Source organism: Dysidea avara, chromosome 9 (genome assembly GCF_963678975.1).
Source record: "Dysidea avara chromosome 9, odDysAvar1.4, whole genome shotgun sequence".
Taxonomy (NCBI): Eukaryota; Metazoa; Porifera; class Demospongiae; order Dictyoceratida; family Dysideidae; genus Dysidea; species Dysidea avara.
The window spans coordinates 32,420,686-32,445,375 of NC_089280.1; the positions used below are offsets into that span (position 1 = coordinate 32,420,686).

At 38.8% G+C, this 24,690-nt stretch overlaps 2 protein-coding genes across 11 annotated transcripts in view; one reads left to right on the forward strand and one right to left on the reverse strand.

Moving 5' to 3' along the window:
- Positions 1 to 24,690, forward strand: part of LOC136267074 (receptor-type tyrosine-protein phosphatase S-like) — a 336,067-nt gene that overhangs the window by 64,753 nt on the left and 246,624 nt on the right. For 7 of the 8 annotated variants that reach the window (XM_066062124.1, XM_066062129.1, XM_066062130.1 and 4 more), the window contains exon 1: positions 17,139 to 17,252. The exons of the other annotated variant lie outside the window; for it this stretch is intronic. In XM_066062124.1, coding sequence (XP_065918196.1) covers positions 17,210 to 17,252 — 43 coding nt within the window. In that variant the 5' untranslated portion in view covers positions 17,139 to 17,209. Of the gene's footprint in view, positions 1 to 17,138; positions 17,253 to 24,690 lie in introns of those variants that run through there. 8 annotated transcript variants of the gene reach the window in all.
- On the reverse strand, positions 1,434 to 10,081 carry LOC136267081 (uncharacterized). 3 transcript variants are annotated; one of them, XM_066062147.1, is made up of 21 exons: positions 9,542 to 10,081; positions 9,331 to 9,493; positions 6,210 to 6,335; positions 5,879 to 6,022; positions 5,585 to 5,794; positions 5,351 to 5,531; positions 5,009 to 5,287; positions 4,457 to 4,950; positions 4,224 to 4,397; positions 3,540 to 3,617; positions 3,067 to 3,480; positions 2,919 to 2,988; positions 2,748 to 2,869; positions 2,647 to 2,691; positions 2,486 to 2,572; positions 2,360 to 2,428; positions 2,214 to 2,311; positions 1,953 to 2,073; positions 1,802 to 1,901; positions 1,686 to 1,744; positions 1,434 to 1,632 (listed from the first exon to the last, which is right to left on the reverse strand). In XM_066062147.1, exons 11-21 carry the CDS (start codon positions 3,100 to 3,102, stop codon positions 1,483 to 1,485), a joined length of 957 nt encoding a protein of 318 aa, XP_065918219.1. In that variant the 5' UTR covers positions 3,103 to 3,480; positions 3,540 to 3,617; positions 4,224 to 4,397; positions 4,457 to 4,950; positions 5,009 to 5,287; positions 5,351 to 5,531; positions 5,585 to 5,794; positions 5,879 to 6,022; positions 6,210 to 6,335; positions 9,331 to 9,493; positions 9,542 to 10,081; the 3' UTR covers positions 1,434 to 1,482. The 3 variants fall into 3 exon arrangements, with proteins under 3 accessions (XP_065918219.1, XP_065918216.1, XP_065918218.1); XM_066062144.1 differs by having other exon boundaries at positions 4,224 to 4,400; XM_066062146.1 differs by lacking the exons at positions 9,331 to 9,493; positions 9,542 to 10,081 and having other exon boundaries at positions 4,224 to 4,400; positions 6,210 to 8,733.

A 24,690-nucleotide genomic window follows, 5' to 3' on the forward strand; every position in this document is an offset into this window, starting at 1 on the left:
CTACATACATACAAGTTGCAGATGTTGGTATGATAGAATTGGGACATATGGCAGCACACTGATGGTCCACTGACATCTTGTGTCAGTGGCCGGAAGCTAAATTGTAGTAGTGATTAGCTACAAAGTTTACTTACTAGTCTAAGATTACTTAAAAGGGGTTTCGCAATATTAGTGTTGCATCCCGTACGCGTATTTTGTCCCATACGCGTATGGGATATCCCGTACGCGTATGGGCATTTTCCCTGTCCCATACGCGTATAGGGCCCCGTACGCGTACGGGACGATATAATTTAATTCTGAGGCGCTTAGCGTTGCTTGCATAGATTTAACTGGGTTTACAAATACGTAGCCTTTGCAGTTCAGTTTCATTAAATATACCTTTGTTTTGGCTGTACTACCTACTGGCATATACTATGTAGAAATTACATAGCTAGCACACTGCTGTCGCGCTTATTTGTAGCTAGCTAGCTAGCTATTTGTTTGCCTCATAGTACTTCGCGCACGTTTCTTCTCCATGCTATAAGCTGCTATGTGCTGCATGTATCATATATCTGGCCTTCACCATTCAAATCATGTGGAGCATGCATATGTTGATTAAATCGGATGAACTTCTTGAGTAGTCTAGCAACCTTTTGGGCTAGCTAGTCACGAGTCCCTTGAACAAATCAGGCATCATTCTGCCTGTCCAGTAAAATATTTACTTATTTATTTATTTGCAATATACAAACTCAATTTGAGTATTAATTCTATAATCTATAATTACTGATTGTTCTTAATGGAGTAGCTATGGGCATGTCAGTCTGCCTGTCCAGTATAATAGATAAATAGCAAATTATTTATATAGCACACCATAAATATCTAGCTATTCTATTATGTGACTGGACATATACCAGTGGTCAAATGCATGCTGGGTAGAAATTAATGTGAATTATTGTGTAAGCAGAACTATGGTAAGTTAGTATAAATAGCTACATGCACTTCGTGCATATGTAGCACAACATGCAGTACCGGGTAAATCATTAAAATCGATTGAAAGCTGCAATTCCATGAATCAATCTAATTATTATTAGCTATAACAAGCCAGGTCATAAATTAATGCATATAAATAGACATGGACTAAGACTACATACTTATAACATAATAGTGCTGTCAGACCTTCAGTGCAGCTGGTCACTGTAAAGCTTTACAAACAAAAGCAAACAGCACAGCTAACATAATACCCATGCACTAACACAGAGTTCAGTCCAAGAGATTCGTTTCAACTAGTTAACGCAAGCGTAAGTGAGACTGAAGTTTACACATCCACTTAACGGTATATAAAACTACTAAAAATCGACTGATTTTCTGACATAGGATCACATAATCATAATATCTACTCTGCACTAAGCAGTAGCAGTGCTAGCTCTACACCATGCATGTTCGCTAGGGGCCAAACACAATTTTATAAATTATAATATGCCATACATTAATATTTAACCATGATTACATAAAGTCTATTACATAGGTTGCACCAGTAGAACAGCATGGTCCAATAAAGTTAACTATAGGTATATCCTCTGGATTCAACTTAATGCTAATGTGCCTGTTGACACAATTCAGGTGGTACCACGATTCACATGTTCCACAGCCAATCTACGTATATATTCAGCTGATAGTCAATGAAACAAAGAGCAAACAACACTTACCCAATCCTGTGCTTTAGTAGCAGTGAATGAGCAGGTCCTGCAATGCTCTTCTATGGGTTCTGCAAACAAATAGATTGCTAACAACACTCATAAGTACCTTACAACTGCTTGTTTACCTGAATTGTTAAGTATTTCTTTTGCCATCTCTATTCTTAAATCGTGAACTGTTCCAGCATGGATGTTCATTGGTAAATGTCTTAAATATTGTTCAGTAAACTATTTTAGAAATTCTTTATGTTGTGTTGCAGAATATACTTAAGGCCATACCTTCATAACAAAAACTCCACAAGACGAATTGTCTTCCTGTATACTGTGTGGAGGCGTAATGACTTCCCATACATACTTCTTTGGCCAATATCCACCACAATATTGATAGGTGCTGTAAGCGCTGCAAGAGAATTATATGCAAATAGCCAGGGATTATATGCAAATAGCCAGGGAGTTCAAAGAATGTGTTCCTGTTGATATGCAAATTAATGTGTATACATACTTAACTAACTATGTGTGCAAAATATTAACTGTACTAACTTCCAGTTTTTTCTTATCCTTTGTATTAGTCTATGATCTCTTTTTTCATACTTCTTTGGGTCAATGTAGAGAACCTTTCCATTCTTTGGTTCGACGATCTAAAGAAATAGTAGCTATAAAGATATAAATGTACAAATATGTCTGACCACCAATATCCAGTGCATCTTCTGGTAGCAGTAAGGTCCAATGAGGGCATTGTAATGAGACAAATCAACCTGCAGAAATATATGTATACAGGTGTCTGTAAGTCCTCGTAAAGTACCAACTCATACATTGCTTAAAACTTTCTTCTTAAGGATATACGTCCCATTACAAATGTCATTCACTGCAGACACGTCCATGATAAATATTTCTTCTTCCTGTGTTTGGAAGTGAGCATGCACATAATGCATACATTCATATGCACTAGACTTTTCTATGTATTATCTCTAACCTTTTTGTTGGCACGGATCATGTATAGCAGATAAGATGCTATCACCTATATACAACATATATACATATATGTTTGCTTGCATAAAGTTTACAAGCACGTACTTCATCAGTAACCCATCCATTGGTGTCGATCAGTAACAGAATTCCCTCGTCGTAAACTTTGTAACTACCAAACTTCGCTTCAAAAAGCATCTGGGTTTTGTTTCTGATTCTCATTAATCGGCCTGCATGATAGCAATATTATGCAGACAGATGATATACCGGGCACAAAACCTTCGGTTTGATAATCATTTTCATCAATTTCTTCATCTGATGAATTAGGACAATACTGATGATACCCCTCCTGCAAAATAAAGATGAAAATGAATGAATGAAAAGTGTAGATAGAGAAAAGTAGTTACAGCCTACAAAATATCCTTACGGGATTTGTGCAAGTGGAAATAGTCAATAAGTACATTAGCCATTGTAGGCTCTTCTTGATTCAATAAGTCGGCTGTTTGTTTGTTTGTCTCTACATCATCCTTCAAATCATACATTTTGTTGGTAAACTTTTGCACAATTGTGATTGGAACTGGTTCTTTGTGAGCATAGCAAAGATCCTTCAAACATTTCTGGTCTTCATAGTTATCCACAACATAGCTGTGCAGAAATGCAGCTGGTAAGTTGGTTTTGAGACTGTTAGATATGTATTCATGGGCAGGCCCACATGGCTTAAACAAAAACGATGGATGGTTCTGTATAATAGTTTTCATCTTCTTGCTAAGTTTCACGATTTTGTCAAACTGAAAGCTGTTCCCTGGTGGAATATCTTCATTGCTGAAAATTTCATGACCCCCTAAAATGTATAATCCATGCAGATTAACACACACCTACATGATTGAATTTATTTCTTACCTTCAAGCTTAGGGCTGGTTTCTTCTACTGACATACTACTGGCTTCTTCTTCTTCTACTCCCTGGACCCCAGAACTACCTGTTGTACCAATTCATCTTATACCGATGATCTACCCGTGCATGTACATTTACTTAGACATATCCATGACAAATATGCTATGTATGGGGAGCATTAAAGATATTTTGTGTGCATGTCCATGCAGATGTTTCAATGCATCTCACTTCAACATAGTACATGCAGTGTACCCTCTACCATTTGGAACCAAGAGTTTGACCAATATGTGACCTGGGCTGACAAAATCAGTCTCTTATAGCCTGTCAAAATTTGACCTACTTTTAAATGCTTGAAGCTACATTACTTTGTCCATGATTATAGCTAGCATCCACATAAACGTTTAACCACTTATGTAAAAATTGCTTACAATTTTAATGAAGTTTACAGAATTATTCTAGGTCAAATACAGTGATGGAGATAGACAAGATTCAGTAAACATGTGTATTTTCGGGATATACACTGATTTTGTCAGACTGGGTCACATATTAATTTTTATGTGGACCAGAACTCATGGGGCTAATATTTTTTGTCCTTATTACAAAGTTAGTTTTAGAGACAGGTTCTATTGTAACTATATGTAGCTGTAATATCATGTCTGGCATGATAGTTATTGTATGCATATGTGCTCACATCCATCCCGAGCATTGCTGTATGATGGCTCTAGGTCAACCTGTTCCCTCTTCACTGGAAAGCTATCACTGCCAATTTGTTTTGTCTTCACTGAGGTGCTTCCTGTACGATTCTCATTAGCTTGTTCACCGGTCTCAGTGTTCAATGGGCAACTATCATCAATGCTAGAATCATCTGCTGTCAAAGTGGAATATAATTATATTATACTACACAAAAATAACTACTATTCATACCGATGACTGAATTCTTGCATCTTGTCCCTTTGTGGCAATATGTTGTGCATTTTACTTTGCTTTTGAAACATACACATTTGCCATTTACACAACCAGATTTGCAATTGCAGTGTGAAACATCAGTTTTCCTTCGATTGAATTTTTTGCAGCCGATCACAGTGCTATTGTGGGATCATCTTCCCACCCAGTGGTTTGTACTGTTGCATGAAAGCACTTCTGAAGCTGGTCAGTTCGACATCTTCCTTTCAAAAGTCCATACTCGGTTCTTATTTTGTAAGACCCATGTTGTTTTGCAACCACAACTCCTGGTATTCTTCTCAAATCACCTACACCTCTGTCATGTCGTGGAATCCTTACAGTCACACCATCCCCAATTTTAAATTTTACAGCCTTGATTCTTTTGCTGTTATCATAAAGTTTCTTCATTTTAGCAGCTGAATTTGCAATGTTTTTCTTTGCAAACTGTCTAGTTTCATGGTGCCTGTCTTCATTTTCTGCATTAATAACAAACAAAGCAGCTGCAATGGCAATTTTAAATCATTCCCCTTATACCTGCTGGAATGATAGGTGTCTGCTGTCTGAACTCTGTGTCACCAACACAGGTTCTGGCCTTGGCCACTTCAGGTTGCGTAGCTTTGGTCACCGGATCAGAGTAAGAATCTGTGTTACCTAGCTCTGTCAAATCATCAGTTTCTGTGGGAGGATCCATAATAATGGTCTCTTCTTCTGCCAAACACATTCCTTTCACGGGTTCAGAAGATGGATCTAGACCAAACACCACTTGGTATGGTGATGTTTTAATGGTCGCATGTGGTTGCTTATTGATTGTAACTGGAAAAACAAAATTATATACAATAATTGGCATCAATAGCACCTGTTTTAAATAAAACTTACATTGAACTCTGGGAAGAAACTGAACCCATTCTGTTGTCTTCATGTCAGCCATGAGTGAAGTGAGCATGTGTTTCACCACTCCGTTAGCTTTTTCAACACACCCATTTGATTGGGGGTGCCTTGGTCTACCTCAAATTAAAATTGTCTCTTGACTCCACTCATGAACAATCGTCTCAAAAAGCTATAAAGGAATGCATAAAATACAGCATGCACCTAGACAGTTGTCTTTCCAACCTCATTGTTGAATTCTCGACCATGATCAGATTGGAGTATCTTAGGTACCCCAAGGTATGCGAAAACATATCGTTGCAAGCACAAAACAGTTTCTGCAGCACACTTCCTAGATTGTGCCCATAGAATGGAAAACTTGCTAAAGTGATCTTTGTAATGACCAATCCATCTGTTGTTGCTGTCTGGAATGCTTGACATGTCAATCAAATCAATCTACAATATGAAGTATATATATATATATAATACACTTATTATGTTATTCCTGCATAAATGGAATATAAAAGCAATATTATTTACCTGTCCACGAACATGGAATCTCTTTGAAATGATGGGTTTCAAAGGAACTTTTGTTAATTGAGGCTTCTTACAAGAGCAAGTGAGGCACAGTCTGCAATATTCCTCTACACAAGTTCATGTTATCCCTTCATAGTTTGACGAAATCTTCAGGCGAAAGAATGAAAATTATTGTGTGGCAGTGCTTATACCGCTTACACATACAGTGAAAATGTGCATTTTTAATAATGCAATAATGACAATAGCAGCTAGGGAGTGTACAAAGTTAATGCATTAATGCTAGCTGATTTATTAATAACACTCATATATAATTATATTATACTATTATGCATACCACTGAATAAGTCTTCCTAACACCCGAGTGTGCCGTGCCTTTCTCATGAACAGACTGGATGATATCAAATATATCATCTGTTGTTACTACTCTTCTATAGCCTTCAAACAGAGAATTGGCCGGAACCTATATATATTAATGAGACATGCATACATGTGAAAATAGCTATAGCTATATATCTCCAAATTTTATAGGCAGCTACATAATATATATTAAAAAGATTTAGCCACTCACACATTGAAAGGGTCTGATATATTTTGCGTTAAAAACTTATTTCTCCAATTGCAACAGGGTATAATATTGAGACAGACTGTCAAGTATCCATGCATACTCCATAGTTAATGCCACCGACATGCGCGGTGTTGAAGGAGCGCGCGGCCGCGTTAAACTCACCATGCTCTTGCTCTTTGTAGGAACGATCACAGCATTATTTAATCCAATCTGCGGAAAATCTTTCAGTTCAAACTGCTTCTCCTTGACGTACTGCCTAAATCTTGGTTTAATTTCGCAATCGTCCTTGGAATCACCACCATCTTCCGAGCCATCTTCAGCTCCGTGACCAGAGTGGTCTAATGTACGAACGAAAGAGGAACATTGAACTACAGCCTATACTACACAGCCGCTTAGCTACCTTCAAGCAAGGTGGCCTTGATTAAATCGAGTTTCTCACGGTTAAACAAAGAATTAGAACGTTTCGCGGCCTGGCTAGCTAGGAACTCGTTAAATTCTCTCCGAACCCTTTCCACGGAAATTTTATCATCCATCACGGCATTCAAGCGGGACTCGATACTCTCAGGTGATACTCTCAGGTCATAAACTATACTGCTAGCAAACACTATAGGATTGCATGCATCAGCACTTGTGGCGGCAAATAAGCTCAGTAAAGCGAGCAGCAAAGAGATCAAAAGAGAGGTGTTAAAATTATAGAGAGAGCATGTATCAGGCACTGATACAGAAATATATATTATCAAGAGTTCATAATATTATGAAGGGAGGTGGCTGGTCCAAGTTCAAGCTGAGAGAATAGAAGTGTAGAATCTACATAAAATATATAATCAACCCAGACTGCTTTTAATTCTGTATATAATATAACCTGTAACTTTAGTTTTGTAATTTAATTTTTTTCCTTGCCATGCCCACTGCTGTCCACTGTTGGTCAGACATGTGGTCACATGTTGTCCGAGGACACATTCTCTTGTACACAATATAATATAATTTGTTTGCAATCAGTCATTCGTGTTTTCTCAACAATTATTAATGATAGTTTCTTCTTCTATACATAATATATACATGGACAAAATGAAAGTGAGTTTTAGTAGGACTCGAGCATGATCAATGTATCAGATAATGAGGGTGGTGATAGCTACTGACCATATCCATGGCTGGTGTACGACTTACAGTCTAGATAAACACATGATGAGTCACAGTGTACTCTTAGTACACTGTAGGCTAGCATACTGCACAGCATGCCCTGCTAGGAATAAAAGGGCATTCTTCCCAATTTTTGAATATCTACCTTCCTGAGATTAAAACTATAGAAGAAAATCTTTTAAGTCTAGGATTTGTTTAACTATTCTTACTACCAACTGCCTATGCTATATAGACTCACTTCTCCTCTACATGCTGTCAATGGTATGAAACTAGTATGTAAATGCATAGCCACAGTATTTTATTATTTTTTGGCAGGAAGTAAAGGCATGCCTATGCAATTCACAGGCCAAGCAAGGTGGGTGCCTAGCCACCCCATCCACTCCCTGGATCAGCCCCAGCCCTATGCATGTGTGGCAAAGGCCACATGGGTGAGTGGTTGCTAGGAGCATGTTCGATTGTTGACTGGATAGCCACTTCACTTCCTGCTTGGATGGCTCCTTGAGGTATTGTTGCTCAGCAGTTGCTATCGGTGATGCTACATATTACTTAATTGCCCCATGCAATGAAGTAATTTTCTCTAGTTATAATGTTGTTTATGACCCACACTGTTAAAAAGGATGTTCCCAGTACACCTTTCGGGGTGTCCCCCACATGTTCCAGAATAGCTAGCTATATACATTAGCTATACACTCCTGCATTTGTTGCACCTTTGCAATTTTAACTCTTCTAAGTGCTGATAGTTCAAATCAGGATTCAGGATACCAGCTGCTTTATCTATAAGTTAGTTTTGCATTAAGAATAAATATTATATTAAACTTGATATCATGCTATAGCTAGCTTTACTGTTTTATTCACATACAATAGACTGTGTACTACACCTTCATGCAAGTTCCAGTAAAACTATAAAAGTCATTTTTCTCTCCACGCCATGTCAACCCATTGAAGCTGTCGATAGCGAATTAAGCGTCTCTAAAATCATTTATCGTCTAGCCAATTCATTCAGTTACAGCTAGATAACAGTGATTTTGTAGTGCAACAAAGCTATTTGGACAAGATCTAGGCATGCATAGTAAGATGGAACCTATTTCAAAACATCGTCCCATACGCGTATGGGCATCCCATATGCGTACAGGCACTCCGTATGAGTATACGCGTATGGGATATCCCATACGCGTATGGGCAAAATACGCATGAGGGACACAACATTAGTCCTAAATTACGCAACATCTCTCAATAGATTTGTATAGCGTTACGTGATAAAAAATCCGTTTAGGAGTCGTTATCATCATCATCATAGTTTTCTTGCGACCTCGCTAAAATAAAAAAAAGTAATCATCGCAAAATAAAAAATAGGCGTATTTCACTTTATTTCTCTACCTTATGTTACAACTACTGTCACGTTATACCAGTCAACATAGTCGTGTTTGTATAGTCCATCTAGCACTGACATTATCCAATCCTGGTTTGCCTATACGCGTATTTTCTTCAATCAACCTCTAATCCCTACAATAACTTTTAAAGGCACGACGTGGACACAAACTCTAACGCCTGATAAACAAGTTGTGACAATATGTACCATGATCACATTCAACTGCTAGTGGATAAACCAGTATGACCAGTTGGCCTACAAAAACCAACAAGCAGGTGTTAAATACAATACACATACCTAAAGCCTGGAATATGAAAAATATTATATAAGCATTATTCCACACTGATATAGTAATAGATTACAGGATGTTGCGGAACTTGCCTAAACGTGTAAACTTGAACATGAGGACAACCGCATAATCTGGACACTTGGAATTGTCCAATACCTGATGAACCGCAAGTAGGTACTAATGACATTCACTTCAACATTTTATCCCAGCTGGGTGAATCTCTTGTAACTGAGTAAAAAGGTGTTTATTTTCCACCTGCAACCAAAGTTCTACATTTCTGTGGTTGGGTGTACATAAGCTGACCTGGAAAATCAGTATGCCATAGGAAATGGTTCCTTTCCTTCTGTTGTGACATTACTTACAGCTGGCTGGTAAATGATCATCGATGTCCCCATGGACCCCAACAATGAGTATACCAACAACTTCACAGGTTGGAATAAATTTCCTTTCAACATCTGGTGGACAGGTCAAAAACCCTATCGCACAAACACGGTGAATCAGTGTGTGGCGATGTGACACGTTGCACAAACTTCACTCCTCGTTTCGTTAGCATTCAAGACCGGCATATATCATAGAGTCCCTCAGTATTCTTGACTCTTACTTTTTCAAGCGTTGCTCAAGCGATGTAGTTTCTCACGAGGGGCTCGAGTTTCTCAGTAAAGTCGAGCCGATTAAAGTACGCCTCACCATCCAGTTACATTCTTAAACCATTCAATTTAAAACCACGTATCATGAGTGTCCGCTTAAGATAATTAGGGACTTTCCACGAGATTTCCCCTAAATAGATCACGTGTTGGTTGTCAATCTGGTGGATTCTGGTGGTACAGTCTATTTCCAGTTGGTTGACTGAGACAAAGTGTTAAAAGTCACGTGCTTGAAAGTAGCCAATGAGATCAGCAGCCTTCAGTTTAAACTAGCGCCATCCGCCTCGTGTGAAATTTCATTGGTTATTTCTATTCACGTGATATTTTTGCATTTGGCTTACGTGGACAACCAACCTGAAATAGACTGTACAGTCTATTTCCGGTTGGTTGACTAGAGAAACGAAGAGTTAAAAGTCACGTGCTTGAAAGTAGCCAATGAGATCAGTAGCCTTCAGTTTAAACTAGCGCCGTCCGCCTGGCGTGAAATTTCATTGGTTATTTCTATTCACGTGATATTTTTACATTTGGCTTGCGTGGACAACCAACCTGACAACAATGCGGTAAGTGTAGTACAAGATCACGAGACCAAAATGGCGTCTGACTTTTCCCCTTTACAGCAAAGTGCTACTTCGCCATGTTGGACACAACTTAATGATGTTCTTCGGAACAGACTGGGTTGGCTTCACCATTCTGTGAGTTGTGACGACTTGTCTCCAGTTGAGGCTGCAGAACAGTTCTCTAACTTTGTGAGTGACCTTTTACAAGAGTATGGCGTGATGAAACCTTCCTGTGGCAACGGCCGACATCGCCCTCGCCAAATCGAGATAGCGGTACAGAACCTGTCTCTATTGAAGAACAACTCACGTAAGGACATGAATCGTTCTAAAGAATTTTTACATGTTGTAAGGGCGCACAATAAAGCCGGTACTAAAGTGCTATCGTTCCGACCAGAACCACAAGAATATGTGTAAGAATGAAAATGATTTCAGACATAACCCGTGGGAGTACGCCCGGAAAAAATTACAGCCAGCAGATAAGGTGACACCTCTGTTTGATTGTGATACAGCCTCTAATTTCTTTAAGCAAACTTACTCTGATGAGTCGTTGAGCTATGGCGACCATCTTCCCACTTGGGTTACGGATACAATTCCTGACTGTGATACTTCACTGTTTAACACTGGAAGTATTACTCCTTCATTGATCAAGTCCTGCCTTCGTCATTGTTCCATGAAATCAGCTCCTGGTCCTGATGGGCTTACTTATTACCATTTATTTCATTTACCATGTACCCATCACTTTTTGGCTACATTATTTAATAAGATACTGAATGCTGGAATAGCTCCTGGAAGTTGGGGCCAGGCTCGTATTAAACTGATATATAAAACTGGAGATCGACATGACCCTTTAAACTTTCGTCCAATTGCCCTTACATCGGTGGTTGGGAAACTGTTTCACAAAATTCTTAGTAGGCGATTAGAGTCGTATTTGAAAGTAAATGGAGTTTTGGATACTACCATACAGAAAGGATTTGTGTCAGGCATGCCGGGTGTATTTGAACACATTTACTCTTTATCAGCAATTATGCAAGATGCTCTTTCAAACAAAAAGCCTTTGATGGTAACTTTTATTGACCTCAAGAATGCTTTCGGCTCTGTTTCACACCATCTTATTTTTGACATGTTAAGGGCAGTCAAAGTACCTTCCTCTTTTTTCAATTATGTTTTTTCATTTTATTCACGGTTGTCAGTCACAATTACAAGTGATCACTGGGAGACAGCTATGATACCATTTCAACGAGGAGTATTTCAAGGAGATACTCTCTCCCCTATGATATTTTTGTTGGTATTTAATCCACTTCTACAGTTGGCAGACTCTTTGAATAATCCATGTGGCTACACATTTCAACTTCCTGTGCCTAATTGTGATAGCCTACCAACCTGTTGGTTCTTTTGTATACATTAAATGGTCCGAGAGTGGTGATGAAGAACCTGGTTGGTATAAAGCTCGTATTGACAAGTATCTGTTTAATGGTTTCTGTAAACTTGTGTACAAGGAAGACATAGATACAATGGTATTTGAAGAAGTTGACCTCCACCAGGTGGACTGGAAACCTTGTGGTAAGAGGGCAAAGAGGTTTGTGCCTCTTACTGATAAACCTGCCACTGTTAAATCCAGTTGGGAATCTTCTCCAAAATTTGTCGATTCAATTGCCCATTCAGTGAAGGGTTATGCCGATGATGCTACCTTGATTTCCACCAATTTGGAATCCCATTCTTCTGTGCTCCAAGAGATTGACAAGAAAGCTGCAGACTTGGATCTAACACTTAAGCCTTCAAAGTGCGTTTCATTTCTATTTGATGGCTCTAAACATTTGTCACAGAGAATTCCGTTATCAGGTGGGACCACAAAATTGATTACTGAGGGTGGCACAAAATTTCTGGGAAAACTAATTGATGTGTCTTTGTCAGCTACCAAATCTATTGCAAACAAGAATATGACTTCTCGTCTGTCAGGTTTACTAACAGCTACTGATTCTCTTCCTGTTAGGGGAGAGTATAAGCTCTGGATTTATAGGAATTACATCTTGTCACTGTTAAGATTCCATCTATGTGTTGATGCAATCACTAACCATACTATTAAACAACTCGAATCTATGGTCACTCGTTATCTTAAGAAATGGTTACAGCTTCCAAGGAATGCTACTCGGGTAATCTTATACTATCCGGGAATTTGTTGCCCCAGTGTCTCTTGTGTGTCAAGAGAGGCAAAACTTAGTTTGCTTTCATGTATCTGTGCATCATCTGATCCTCAGCTGCAGGAACTGGGCTTGCATCTCCATCTTGGTAATGATTTTCTGCAGTTCCAGAATCAAGATTATTCCATATTGTCGGCTGCCTAAAGCCAATTGTCCGATATGCCATCAGCACGGTCTCTTTACAAGAGAGCTAAGGATGATTTGACTAGTAAAATTACTTCTGACAGTGAAGCCCATCTCAATCAACTCACTGTGCAATGCAAATTTTTGGATTCTGCTAGGTTAGAAACTAGCTGCAGAACATGGAATAAGTTAATGACTGGATTTCACCCTGGGCAATTTTCTTTCTTGTTGAGAGCATCCTCGGACACTCTGCCTACTGCTGTTAACCTGCGTCGCTGGCACATACAGTGTGGTGCCAAGTGTACCCTTTGTGACTCTAACCAGCCAACTACCGCTCATATTTTAGGCGGTTGCCCAGTAGCACTATCCCAACAAAGGTACACCTATAGACATAATCAAGTACTGTTCACTTTAATTTCTCAGTTAATTACTCTCTTTTCTGATTGCCAGATGGTCAGTGTCTATGCGGACCTGCAGGGACATCGTTTTAATGACTCTCCTCCTGAAACCATCCCCTCCAATGTCTTAGTCACTCCTTACAGACCCGATGTTGTCATCTATAACAGACACTCTGCATTGATGGGTATTATAGAGCTTACATGTCCATTGGACTCAATGCATCATTTGGAGTCTGCACACAACCGCAAACTTTATAAACCTGAGTATGTACAGCTTTTGGCTGAATTGGATCGTTTGAAGATTCCTCACTGCTACAGAACTGTGGAAGTCAGTGTTTTGGGCCATTTTCAACCTAGTTCTATTGCTGCAATTAAGGATGTGATAAATTTTACCCGGCAAGTATCCCTATTTTCCAAAGGAAGTGCTAGAAATCTTTTGTTCAAGATGGCCAGTGCCTCAATTTCTGCTTCACAGAGAATATTTTATGGTAGGAACTCTAAAGAATGGACAATCAACCCGGACTGTTTTTAATCTGTATATAATTTAAGCTGTAACTTTAGTTTTTTTTTCCTTGCCATGCCCACTGCTGTCCACTGTTGGTCAGACATGTGGTCGCATGTTGTCCGAGGACACATAATATATAATTTGTTTGTAATCATGCATGTTTTCTCATCAATTGTTATGATGGTTCTCTTCTTCTAAGCTGTCAGCTGTCAATGAATAATTGTTTGTGCACTGCTAAACTAAGTTATTTATGTGTGATAAGCATGCTTGAGGAAGGGTCTGGGGGATGAGACTAATGTTTTGACATCAGTTGATGATGGCCAGGCAAAGAACTGCGAGAAGAACTACTATGATAGTATGATAGTAGGGAAAAATTCCCACCCCTATAGCTCTGCCTAGGGGCATTAACTAGCATTATCTACAGCTACTGTATTATGTTGCTGATATGTACATTCAGGCCAAGAATAAAGGTGAAAGTGGTAGTAAGGCTCAATCCTATTATTCTGCTGAACAGGCAAGGGAGTCTGGGACTCTGGGGACATGTTCCCTCAGGAAAGTATAAGTACTACAACTTTTTTGTTTTAATTGCTTCATCAAGTATAAAAATTTCAGTCAAAAGGTGATGATCGAGCTCTGGTCTTATGCACTGGTTGGAGTGGTTGTATCGATACTGCACTGTGACATCCTTGAGGGGTTAGTGCTGGCATTGTCCATGGCAATACTATTCCATCTCCCCAAGTCTTGATGATTGAGTCCTTCATTCCTTTCTCTGCTGCTTCAATCCTGAAGTTGTTACCACAGTCAAAAGGTGACGATCGAGGCTCTGGTCTTGCATCTATACTGTGCTGCAACACCCTTGAGGGGTTAGTACCAGCATTGTCCATCGCAATACTGTTCCATCTCCCATATACAAGTCTTGATGGTTGAGTCCTCTATTCCTTTCTCTGCTGCTCTAATCCTGAAGTTGTGACCAAAATATTAAAAAATGGTTATAACATGATAAATGATTATGATGATAACAATTACAAATGTATTTATAGCTGTGTAGCAACTGTGAACTAATTAGGCACTTGCAAGTTTAATTAGGTGTCTGAAGCATTTAACATGCACAGATATGAGATATATTCATCACGTGCAGGCAGTAAAGATAAATTTACTCTAATAGAACAGTCATACTACACCGTAAATTCATACTTCCGAATTTACGGTGTTATGAAACAATCATTATTATGTATAGATTTTACTGACTCTCCAAGATAATATTCTGCATTAATGTTAATTGCTCATTTCCAAAAAAATTACCTTTTAAACCAAATGTAGAGTCTATCACTGACAAAAATGAGCGATATCCACCCCAAAAACACCTTCGCTGTAAAAAAGGCATGCCCAAGAAACTACAAGTACCTGGAACCCAATGTAAAAAAACAAAAAGAAAAATCAGCTTAGCTGAAGTGAAAAGTAACTGGTAACTTAAAGAGCTGATATCTGAAGCGGCCAAGAATACAATTACTAAAGTTTAATCCATGCAAGAACACCTTGGCTATAAAACAGGTGTATACATAAAAGTAACTGGCAACTGAAATGGCTGATATCTGAAGCGGCCAAGAATGAATGGTCATATACAACTAATTCAAAAATTTAACACTGAACTTTTATAATTCAGCTGTGTTCTATATTCACTCTTGCTACATCGTAAAGTAATTTCTTTTAACTCCAATTGGCTGGTAGTTTGGCCGCCTTAAATCCAGTTGCCAGTTACTTTCATGTATACACCTGTTTTATAGCCAAGGTGTTCTTGCATAGATTAAACTTTAGTAATTGTATTCTTGGCCGCTTCAGATATCAGCTCTTTAAGTTACCAGTTACTTTTCAAGCTGATTTTCCTTCTTTTTTTTTTACATTGGGTTCCAGGTACTTGTAGTTTCTTGGGCGCGCCTTTTTTACAGCGAAGGTGTTTTTGGGGTGGATTATACATACGTATTTCAAAATATTCTTGACTCTTGAGTAACAATTCGTCCTCCTGCTTTCGTACTGTCTGTTTCCTTCACTATGTCTTGGTTAGTCTGGAAAATAAAACATGAGTAAATGGCTGCCATTGAAAAGGAAACCTAAATAATTACTTTCCTTTTTACATTGAGTGGCTAGGATTGAACTGGCTAGTTAATGGAGAAAATATCATAGTGAGACAGCTACAAGTGGCTCATCATTCAGTTCAGCTATGTGGCCTCAGTAGCTATAGCTATATATATATACTGGCTCACTGAGTTCACCTTAGTTACTAGCTAGCTGGTAATGGGAACTCTTCAGGTTGGTGCTTTCACTTACTTGGAGGTCTCTTTACCCTTAGTGGGTTACTGTTACTCTCCTAGTAATCCGAACTCCCCTTTTAGAGTAAAATATTTTACTCCCATAGTTACTGTTACTCCCCTGTTTTAACAGTGTACATACAATGAAGTGCATTGGTCTGTTTAAAGGACTTTATTCATCTACTTGTGTAGTTGATATGTATGGCAATACTTAATTCAGGTACACAATTTCCATTGAAAATGCTCTCAGATTCAATCTTGCATTGTTCAAATTTCAAAATTTTCCACTTACAACATTATTATTCTAACATACACCTGTTCAGTGTTGTGCAATTGTGAGAGGGGTGCATCATGTACTTGGTTGTCTGTACCTACCCAAACTTTTCCATTAACAAAATGCTTCAGAGAGCCATACCTATAATCTAAAGACAGTATATAAAATATCTACAGGCAGAAAATATTATGAATTTTATGTGGAAATGTCTCCAAATTGCAGTATTTTAGCATCTATTTTTCAAAAATTTCCTGGGGGGGGGGGGGGGGGGCATGCCCCCAGACCCCCTAGTTCCAGCATCTCTACCCAAGACATTAATACTTTGAGTTAGCCCTCCCCCCTTTTATAAATCCTAGATCCGCCCCTGGGTGTTGCCTGTCCTTCTCACTTCTGAGGTCTGCACTGAATCAGGTCCTCAAAGGACCGCTTTGGTCATTCGTTAGGAACAGCACCAATTGATCTTATCCAGGTTGAGACTAAATTGCTAGCTTTCTAAATGGTGACTGTCATATAGTGTTTGTTCTTGTTTTTCTCTTTGTATTTGTATTTATTCATTTATCATCAGGTTAAAAAAGTTTTTTAAAAAACGCGTTTTGAATACCGGTCGCAAGAAAACTACTAATACTACTACTACAAAAAAAGATTTTTTTTATAACGTAACGCAATTGAGAGATGTTGCGTAATCCAGAGCTACTATTGCGAAACCGTCCCTACACGTATAAATAACTCACAGTAGTAGTGGCCGCGCGTATTTTAATTGGGCGTGCGCTTTGTAGTTTCTTGGCCGCGCGCCTCACTACCATGAGTTTTGATAAAAATAAAAGTTTATCATCAACACCCGTGTAATGTGGTTACCTTATATAGTAAAAATTTTGCTGCATGTACACGTGATTGACTGCCTTATTTGGACTGATTGCTGTGTAGTTTCAGTTGTTCTCGCTCCAGTAGCCGAGGACGAGAAGAGACATGGCAGGGACTTGTTTGCAATGTTGCGTACTTGTGTTAGCTGGTGAGTAATGTGCTGTATATTGTCGGAATAGATAAGGTAAGTAAGGTGGTTTCCGGACAGCTGGGTAGCTATTCCGGACACTCAGTTCATTTTTACTCCGCTACTGAAGGATGGTATAGAAACTAATCAGGCTATGGTTTAAGTACCCTACTTGTGTACTATAAAATACTGAAGTTTTGTTTCGATAACTTAATGATTGCCACACAATTTGCTTGCGCGTATAGAATCAGTATTTTTGTGTAAAAAAACGTTCACTACGCACGTTAACAGGAGATTGAGGACACCGTTCGTAATTCTAAGCGACCATAGCAAATGATCAATCACACTATTCAGTGAACGGATACATGCTTTAGAGACAGTACAACTGGAATCCAGGCCCATTACCTGCGACGTGTTAACTGGCACGAGTAATCAACACAACCAGCAGCCCGGAGAAGCCCCAAGCAAGGATCCGCGGGGCCACACTACTTAATTATGCTGTTTTAGTGTTAAGGAAAGGACTGATACAGATTTCCAGGTAGTAGATCAAATATCGCATCTTTGAAAGCGCTGCAATTAGACACTCGCATGGTCCGAGCAAGGCTGGCAGCAGTTTTGCTTCTTAAAAATCGCTGTCACCAACAAAGTAACCAGAAAAACAGAATGCTATCAGTCTCTGCTGGACCACGACACTCAAAAGAGCCCAGCATTCAGGGGCGGATCCAGGAGCTGGCAAGTGGAGGTACACAGACAGGCCAAGTTGTAGGTGGCTGGGGAGAGCCGAGGGGTCCGAAACTGGAAAAAATCCTGTACGAGATTTCAAAGATTTTTGAGCAAGATTTCAGATTTTAAAACAAAATCGTAAAATCCGGAATAGATTGATCACGTTGATCATTAGTATCTGGAGAAGCACAGAAAAATAGCACATGGAATTTTTTTTGTCTCTAGAAGCCATACAAATGTTGCGGATCTTTTTTTATGGGGTAGCACTTATGATCGTGCATATATGGCAGTATACAGGGAATATACAGAATTTTACAGCAATTTTTCAAGATTTCAGATTTTAAAATGGGCTAAGATTTGAGATTTCAACAAGATTTCAAAGAGGCTGTATGAGATTTCAAGGGAGTTTCGGACCCCTCAGGGAGAGCCAGATTCTCTTGTTAGTTGCTGCATTTTTAAAGCAGCAAATAATATACCATCTAGTAGTATCTCATTGTTGATTTTTTGCTATTTTGGCCTTTGCAAATAGTTGTGAAGTCTTTAAAAGGCTCTGAATGTCTTGAACAAAAGTAACACAATAATTATTTTTAGAGGTGCTTAGTGCGTACGAAGGTGCTGGGTGACAATTTCAAAGCTTTGGTTTTGCTTTGGTTTCAGGTGAATTTGTTGAGCCATGAATTTGTAATAAATGTTAGTAAAATGTGCATATTGCGTGAGTTTTATAAGCTGATCTTGGCCTGACAAAGTTTAGTACTTTATGGCTCCGAGTCCACTAGGTGGTGGGGGGGCATCCTGGATCCGCCATTGGCATTTCCCATAACAATGGCAGGTACTCCTTTTTTTTAGTGGTATCCGGAAACCCCAGCCACACTATATTGGCATTTTTTCAAACTGTAAATAATTTAAACTGCTGTTGTATTGTATATAATACTAACTTTGATATATCAACAACAACTCATTCAGCACTAACATACAGACTGACTCAATACAGAGAATGGCTAACTTATATATCCTAATCTAAATCAACATCTAAAGTGTTACATTAAGTGTGTGGGTATGTGTTAAGTAACTGTTAACTAAGTCATGTCTGGGTATAATGTTACATCATTCTTACATCATTCCCTCTTCTGTAAAGACATGTCCACATATCAATCATTAGAATATCTTGCAGGTTTCCTTCTATTTGTATGCTGGGGATATTGCCATTGTGTTTCTCCTTGACTCACTGTTGGTTGCGGTGATGTGATCTCTGGATCGTCAAAATCTTCCACTATTTCAAGATGTGTCCCTGGTAGTTATTGTGTAGGTGCACTTGTAGGATGTGTACTAGTAGTTGTAGTTCAGGTGATCACAACTTCTGGTTGGCTTCGTGTTCTTGAGATTAAGACGGTCAAAGTTTACTACCAGTTTCTTCCTTTTTCTGTTCATATCTTGTATCCTGTACACTAGATCTGACAAGCATTTGTGACCGGATCTACAAAAACCCAACACAATCGCGCATTTTTTGAATTCCTGTTTATTAAATATTTATAATGTACTTAACCAAGTGTACCATCTGGTAAATTTTCAACCCAATATGCCAATAACATTCGGAGTTACAGCCCTACAAAGTAGCAACGACAGAAAATGGATTTGTACAGCAAGTATAGGTACAGGAGCTTGCAAAAATGGTTGTAACTTACCAACAGATTGAAGTACAGAGCTGAAATTTTCAGCATGTTTGTCATGAATAGAGGAATCAATTACTAGGTAAGTTTATCCTTTACTAACTTTTCTGCATGAAAAGGCAAATTTGTCAAGAAAAATCGATCACATATGATTGCTTCGACATGACGTAAACAAACACTCGTAACTTACGTATCGTTGGGTCTACTTCACCGAAACATAGATTTGCCAACTCCTCTTGGGCAGACGAATAAGATGATATCCAGGTTTTTATTATTAGTCCCTTCCTTTATCAAGAAAGAGGTGTTCAAACATTTGCAGAATTTTTCAATAATACACAAGTATTTCACCCATTGTATTCAATCCTTTATACTGTAAATTTAGGTTTGTGTGATTATGTCGGGTTTTTGCAGATCCGGCCATATTTGACAATTTTGTATGGGCCATTCCATGGGGTATATAGCTTGTGTAATGCAGCTGGGTTGCATAACCATACCAAGTCACCTGTACCTTCGAATCATAATACTCCTGTCTACGGGCACAAACCAGTGAATTCTGTCAGGCAATTAATGCAGTGCGCATTTCCAAAGAGTGACGCAAATTGGATACATATTGACAGCATGTCACTGATTTACCAGGCGGTAGTCCATACATTTCATCCAGTGGTATCCTGGCTTGCCTCCCAAACATTAAATAAAATGGGGTAAACCCTATAGAGACATGCTCACTAGTATTATATGTGACTGTCTCAGCAAAAACCTAATTTGTTTGCACAATTAAAAAAAGATTTATTCACTTAGCAATATCTGCAGTGTTCAAGTAATGGACCACCAAAGTTTCAGCCTTCTGTGGTGTGTAGTTTTGGAATTATAGCGCTAGACAGTAGGAAGAGCAAGATAATCAATTTGTACAGCGACTATACTGAAAATAAAATACAGGCGCTTACATTCGCAGCCGTTACTTTTGTTTGGATTAGTCTACAGCATTGCAATGTGGCTTAACACGTTCACCATGGATCAGTACATCAGCCAAGGTATAGTATTAGCCCTGTAGATACTTGCATATATGGATATGAAGGCAGTTTGGTAGAAGAAACAATGACAACCATCTTGTTTACGTTTACCACATGATAAACAAATGCACGTGACATGCATACCGTTGGAGCTAGAGAAACGAAACAAAGATTTGCAAACTCTCCATGAACAGGCGAATAAGATGGTATATAGTTTTAATTGATTTGAGTCTTCCTTCTTCACCCAATAAAAACTTGCGTATTTTTCTTGTAGCATACGTAATTTTATGAATTATTTTTAAATTTCAATTTCTCAATACGCATGCTTGTGTGAACTAGATGGGTTTTCACTAAGACGGTCACATATGCGAAACACACTTTAGGTAAGCATTCTTCCCACTCAACCACACTGGTTTGCTCTCTAACTGTACAGTAGTTGCCAGCATACTCTGTTCTGCTTTTCCACTAGTCCATCACATTATGTGTGGTATGGTGTTGCGTGTGTTTTATTAACATGAAGGAGTTTACAAATTTCCTTAACCCTTTGGCCCCTAAAGCCAATATTTTGGCTTTGGTTCTTAAAAATGAAAGTTATTTTACGAAAAATACGTGTTTTGACATATAAATTTGGGCTCCTGTTACTCCATGTAGGAACAACCTATTCCTTCGTGGTTTGTGTGAACACTACTCATGAAGGATAGATCTATAACATCATATAACTTTAACTAACCTTCTTTATTCCGTCTCTCCTTTATGACAGGTAGTATCGTAGCAATTATCGTCTTAAAAACTACCGAAAATTCTTTCAAACGCGTATTGGCCTTACTTCACGCTCAATCGTGCTACAATGTTCAGATAAAGCTTAGGGTATTACACATTAACCTCTGAGTAGTGTGGTCCAAACTGTATATTCATAGGGTATTTCATTTACGAGATATGTGCGTTTGAACGCATGTTAACGGAATGCTTTTCTTTATTAACCCTTAAACCCGCAGAAAACTTTTTGGAAATGCATGTTTACACAATGTGGGCATGCATGGCAAGACTAGGTGGGGTATCTTAATTCTTACAGCCTAAAAATACACATAGGTTAAAGGTGTTTACTGGGTTACTTGGAGAAGGTTAAATGAACACTGTAACTACAGTGGCTTACTTGTTATGAAGCGGTGAACAACGATAAATCACATCTCCGTGTTTCTAAATTCTTGCCACATGTTTAATTTCAATTGTGGGTTTACGCACGTGAGTCATATATGGCCTAATGCTGAATTTCACGAAGAGTTGAATGAAAGTTGTTGTAAAGCAATAGGATCAATTACCATCGAGTTATTGACCATATTATAAAGGTATGTAAAGGGTTTGCATGTTTCCTTACCGGAAAGTTGTTTTCATGGCCAGTGTTGGCTACACCATTTAGTGTTAGGGTAAAACCCTATGTATCATTTTGATCCTTGCTACATCATGAGTAGAATGACATAAATTGCATAGCCATAGGATGGATGCTTCGAAAGTTACAGCGCTTTGTGCAAAGCATGCATATTTATTAAGTGTAAATCCAGTTTTCTGGATTATGCGGGTTTAAGGGTTAACATAGGGGCCAAAGGGTTAATCAAGTGTCCTTCAAATTAAGCCCCCATGTCTGAATGGAGTTGGTCTGGGACAGAAAACCTGCAAAACATGTTATCCACTAACTTTGTAGCTGCTGTCACTGCTTCTTGATTTGGAATTGCATACGCTTCTGCGCAGCGTGTGAGGCCACTAAAGTGTATGAATTACCATTCTTGGCTTTTGGAAGGGTCCCATTATATCAACTGCTACCAGTTGTAGGGGCAGGGGCGGATCCAGCAGTTGGCAAGGGGAGGGGTACAAATAGGGTGGTTGCAGAGAGCAGATTCTCTTGTTGCTGTATTTCTTTAAGCAGCAATGATCACTTCTTAGTAGGTTGATTTGTGGCCTTTGTAGATAGTTAAGTATCAAAAAGCTGTTTAAAAGGCTATGAAAGTCTTAAACATCAGCAACACAATAATTATTTTAGAGGCGCTTAGTACGTCCGAAGGTGCTGGGTGACAGTTTGAAAGCTATTTTAACATTGGTTTCAGGTGAGTTTGCAATAAATGGTGGTGATATGCAGTTTTTATGAGTTATATAAATTGATTTTGGTCTGACAAAGCATACAGTATTTCTATCAAAAGAATTAGGACTCTTACACAGGGGATGGGGCCACTCCTTGATTGTCTATGAATATCCAGGCCGGAAGAATCTCACACTTTGCGAAAGGTTTTTTCATGTCCCAAATGTCCACCTGCTGTCCTGCATGGGATTTACTGAGTATATGTTCTTGCATGCATTTAGACGCTACTAGTTGCCAGTGTTCTGTTTTACTTTGGTGATCATCATACCTGCGATAAAGTACTCCATCGTTCACCTCTAGCTGGTCCCATAATTACCAACAATTGGTAAGTCTGTTTGGGTGTTCCTCTCAGAGCATTGTCATCAGGCTTTTGACCATCTTCCTTAGATTGTAGTATTGGTTTGATGATGATTTCATCAGTCAGTTGGGCCCTTCGGAGTATAACAACAGTCGACAGGTCCTCATGAGGGCTAGTAGCACCACCTACAGTGCAAAATTGGCAGAGGCACAGGTTCTTCCTTAGTGGTTACATTTGGAGGTGAGGTTACTGGTTCCAACCGTTGACACTGAAAACATGGTCTCCTTGGCAATACATCGTGGCTGTGTATTTATATGGCTTCACATAGTGCTAGTTGCAGAGTGAACAATAAGCCACTGGCACTAAAGAGCCACATGAATAATATAGAAAATCAATATATAATCTATTTATGTATAAACTATTGCTACTATATAAATATCGGTAGTAATATTGGTCCTCCTGCTGTTCTGTATCAATACTGATATTGGTAAGAACTATCATATCAGTGGCCAATATTTTAGCCAATCCGATAATCAGTACACCTCAAGATATGACCATATACATATATATAGATCATGTCATGATATAGAGCTAACTGTAGCATTTGCAAGATAAACATATACTAAGTCATCATTGTAAGTTAAAGATGTATACAACAAGTAAAAGTTTTTTTTAGTACATTTTACCAAGAGTTAATAATAAGAGAGAAGAGTGTCTAACGCTGTATAGGCCTGTAATAGATGATTGCGCAGAAGGCTTCCTTTCCGTGTAACGTACAGGCTTCTAGTATTTGTTCGCTTCCTTACCGCAATTAGTTTAGCCGCACTGTGATGAATCCTCAAGAATATTCGAAGACTGAACTAAAGACTGAGCTGTATGTACAGGGAACAGTGCTCCTTCAATTGAAGAATGCTCAAAGGTAGGGTAACATGGCGACGCAGTGAAAATTCAAAGCGATACTCCGCCTTTGGTTCAGTGTTTATTGGTTTTTCAGATGCTCTCCCCCAGAGTTATCTTCGAGGTTAACAGCCACACTTCTTTACGCAACAGAGCGATGCTCTTCATGGTGAACTTGAACATTGAGTTGAACGCACGCCCTTGTGTCTGGGATAGTCTTTGTGGTTAAATGCGAAAATATACTAGCCAGTCTGTCATTACGCGGAAAAGAAGCCGTTTAACTTCTGTGCAATCATCTGTTACAGGACTATACAGCGTTAGACACTCTCCTCTCTATATTATTAACTCTTGATTTTACCCACTATATAGTTGAGACAAGTGGCTGGCACTTCATACAAACCTTAAAACCTCGAGTTTCCTTTGGGGTTGGCACATGTCCACCACTAAGCAATCAACACATAATTTAATTTAGAAAGCAGCATGAATAATTCTCTTTGATGTTGACACAGTTAATGAGGTTATTAATACCACTTAGAGACCTGAGGTGATGGCTCTAAGTTTCATTTAGAGACCTCCTGTCATGTGAGACTGTTATGGTAAATTCAGCAACACATCAAAGAGTTTTCTATGTCACTGATTTAATTAGTGGTTGTATGGTTAGTGAGAGTTGGGTTTTTACCTTCATCAGCCATACCAGCACTTGACCAATCTAGCCATTAACCGAAAGAGCCAG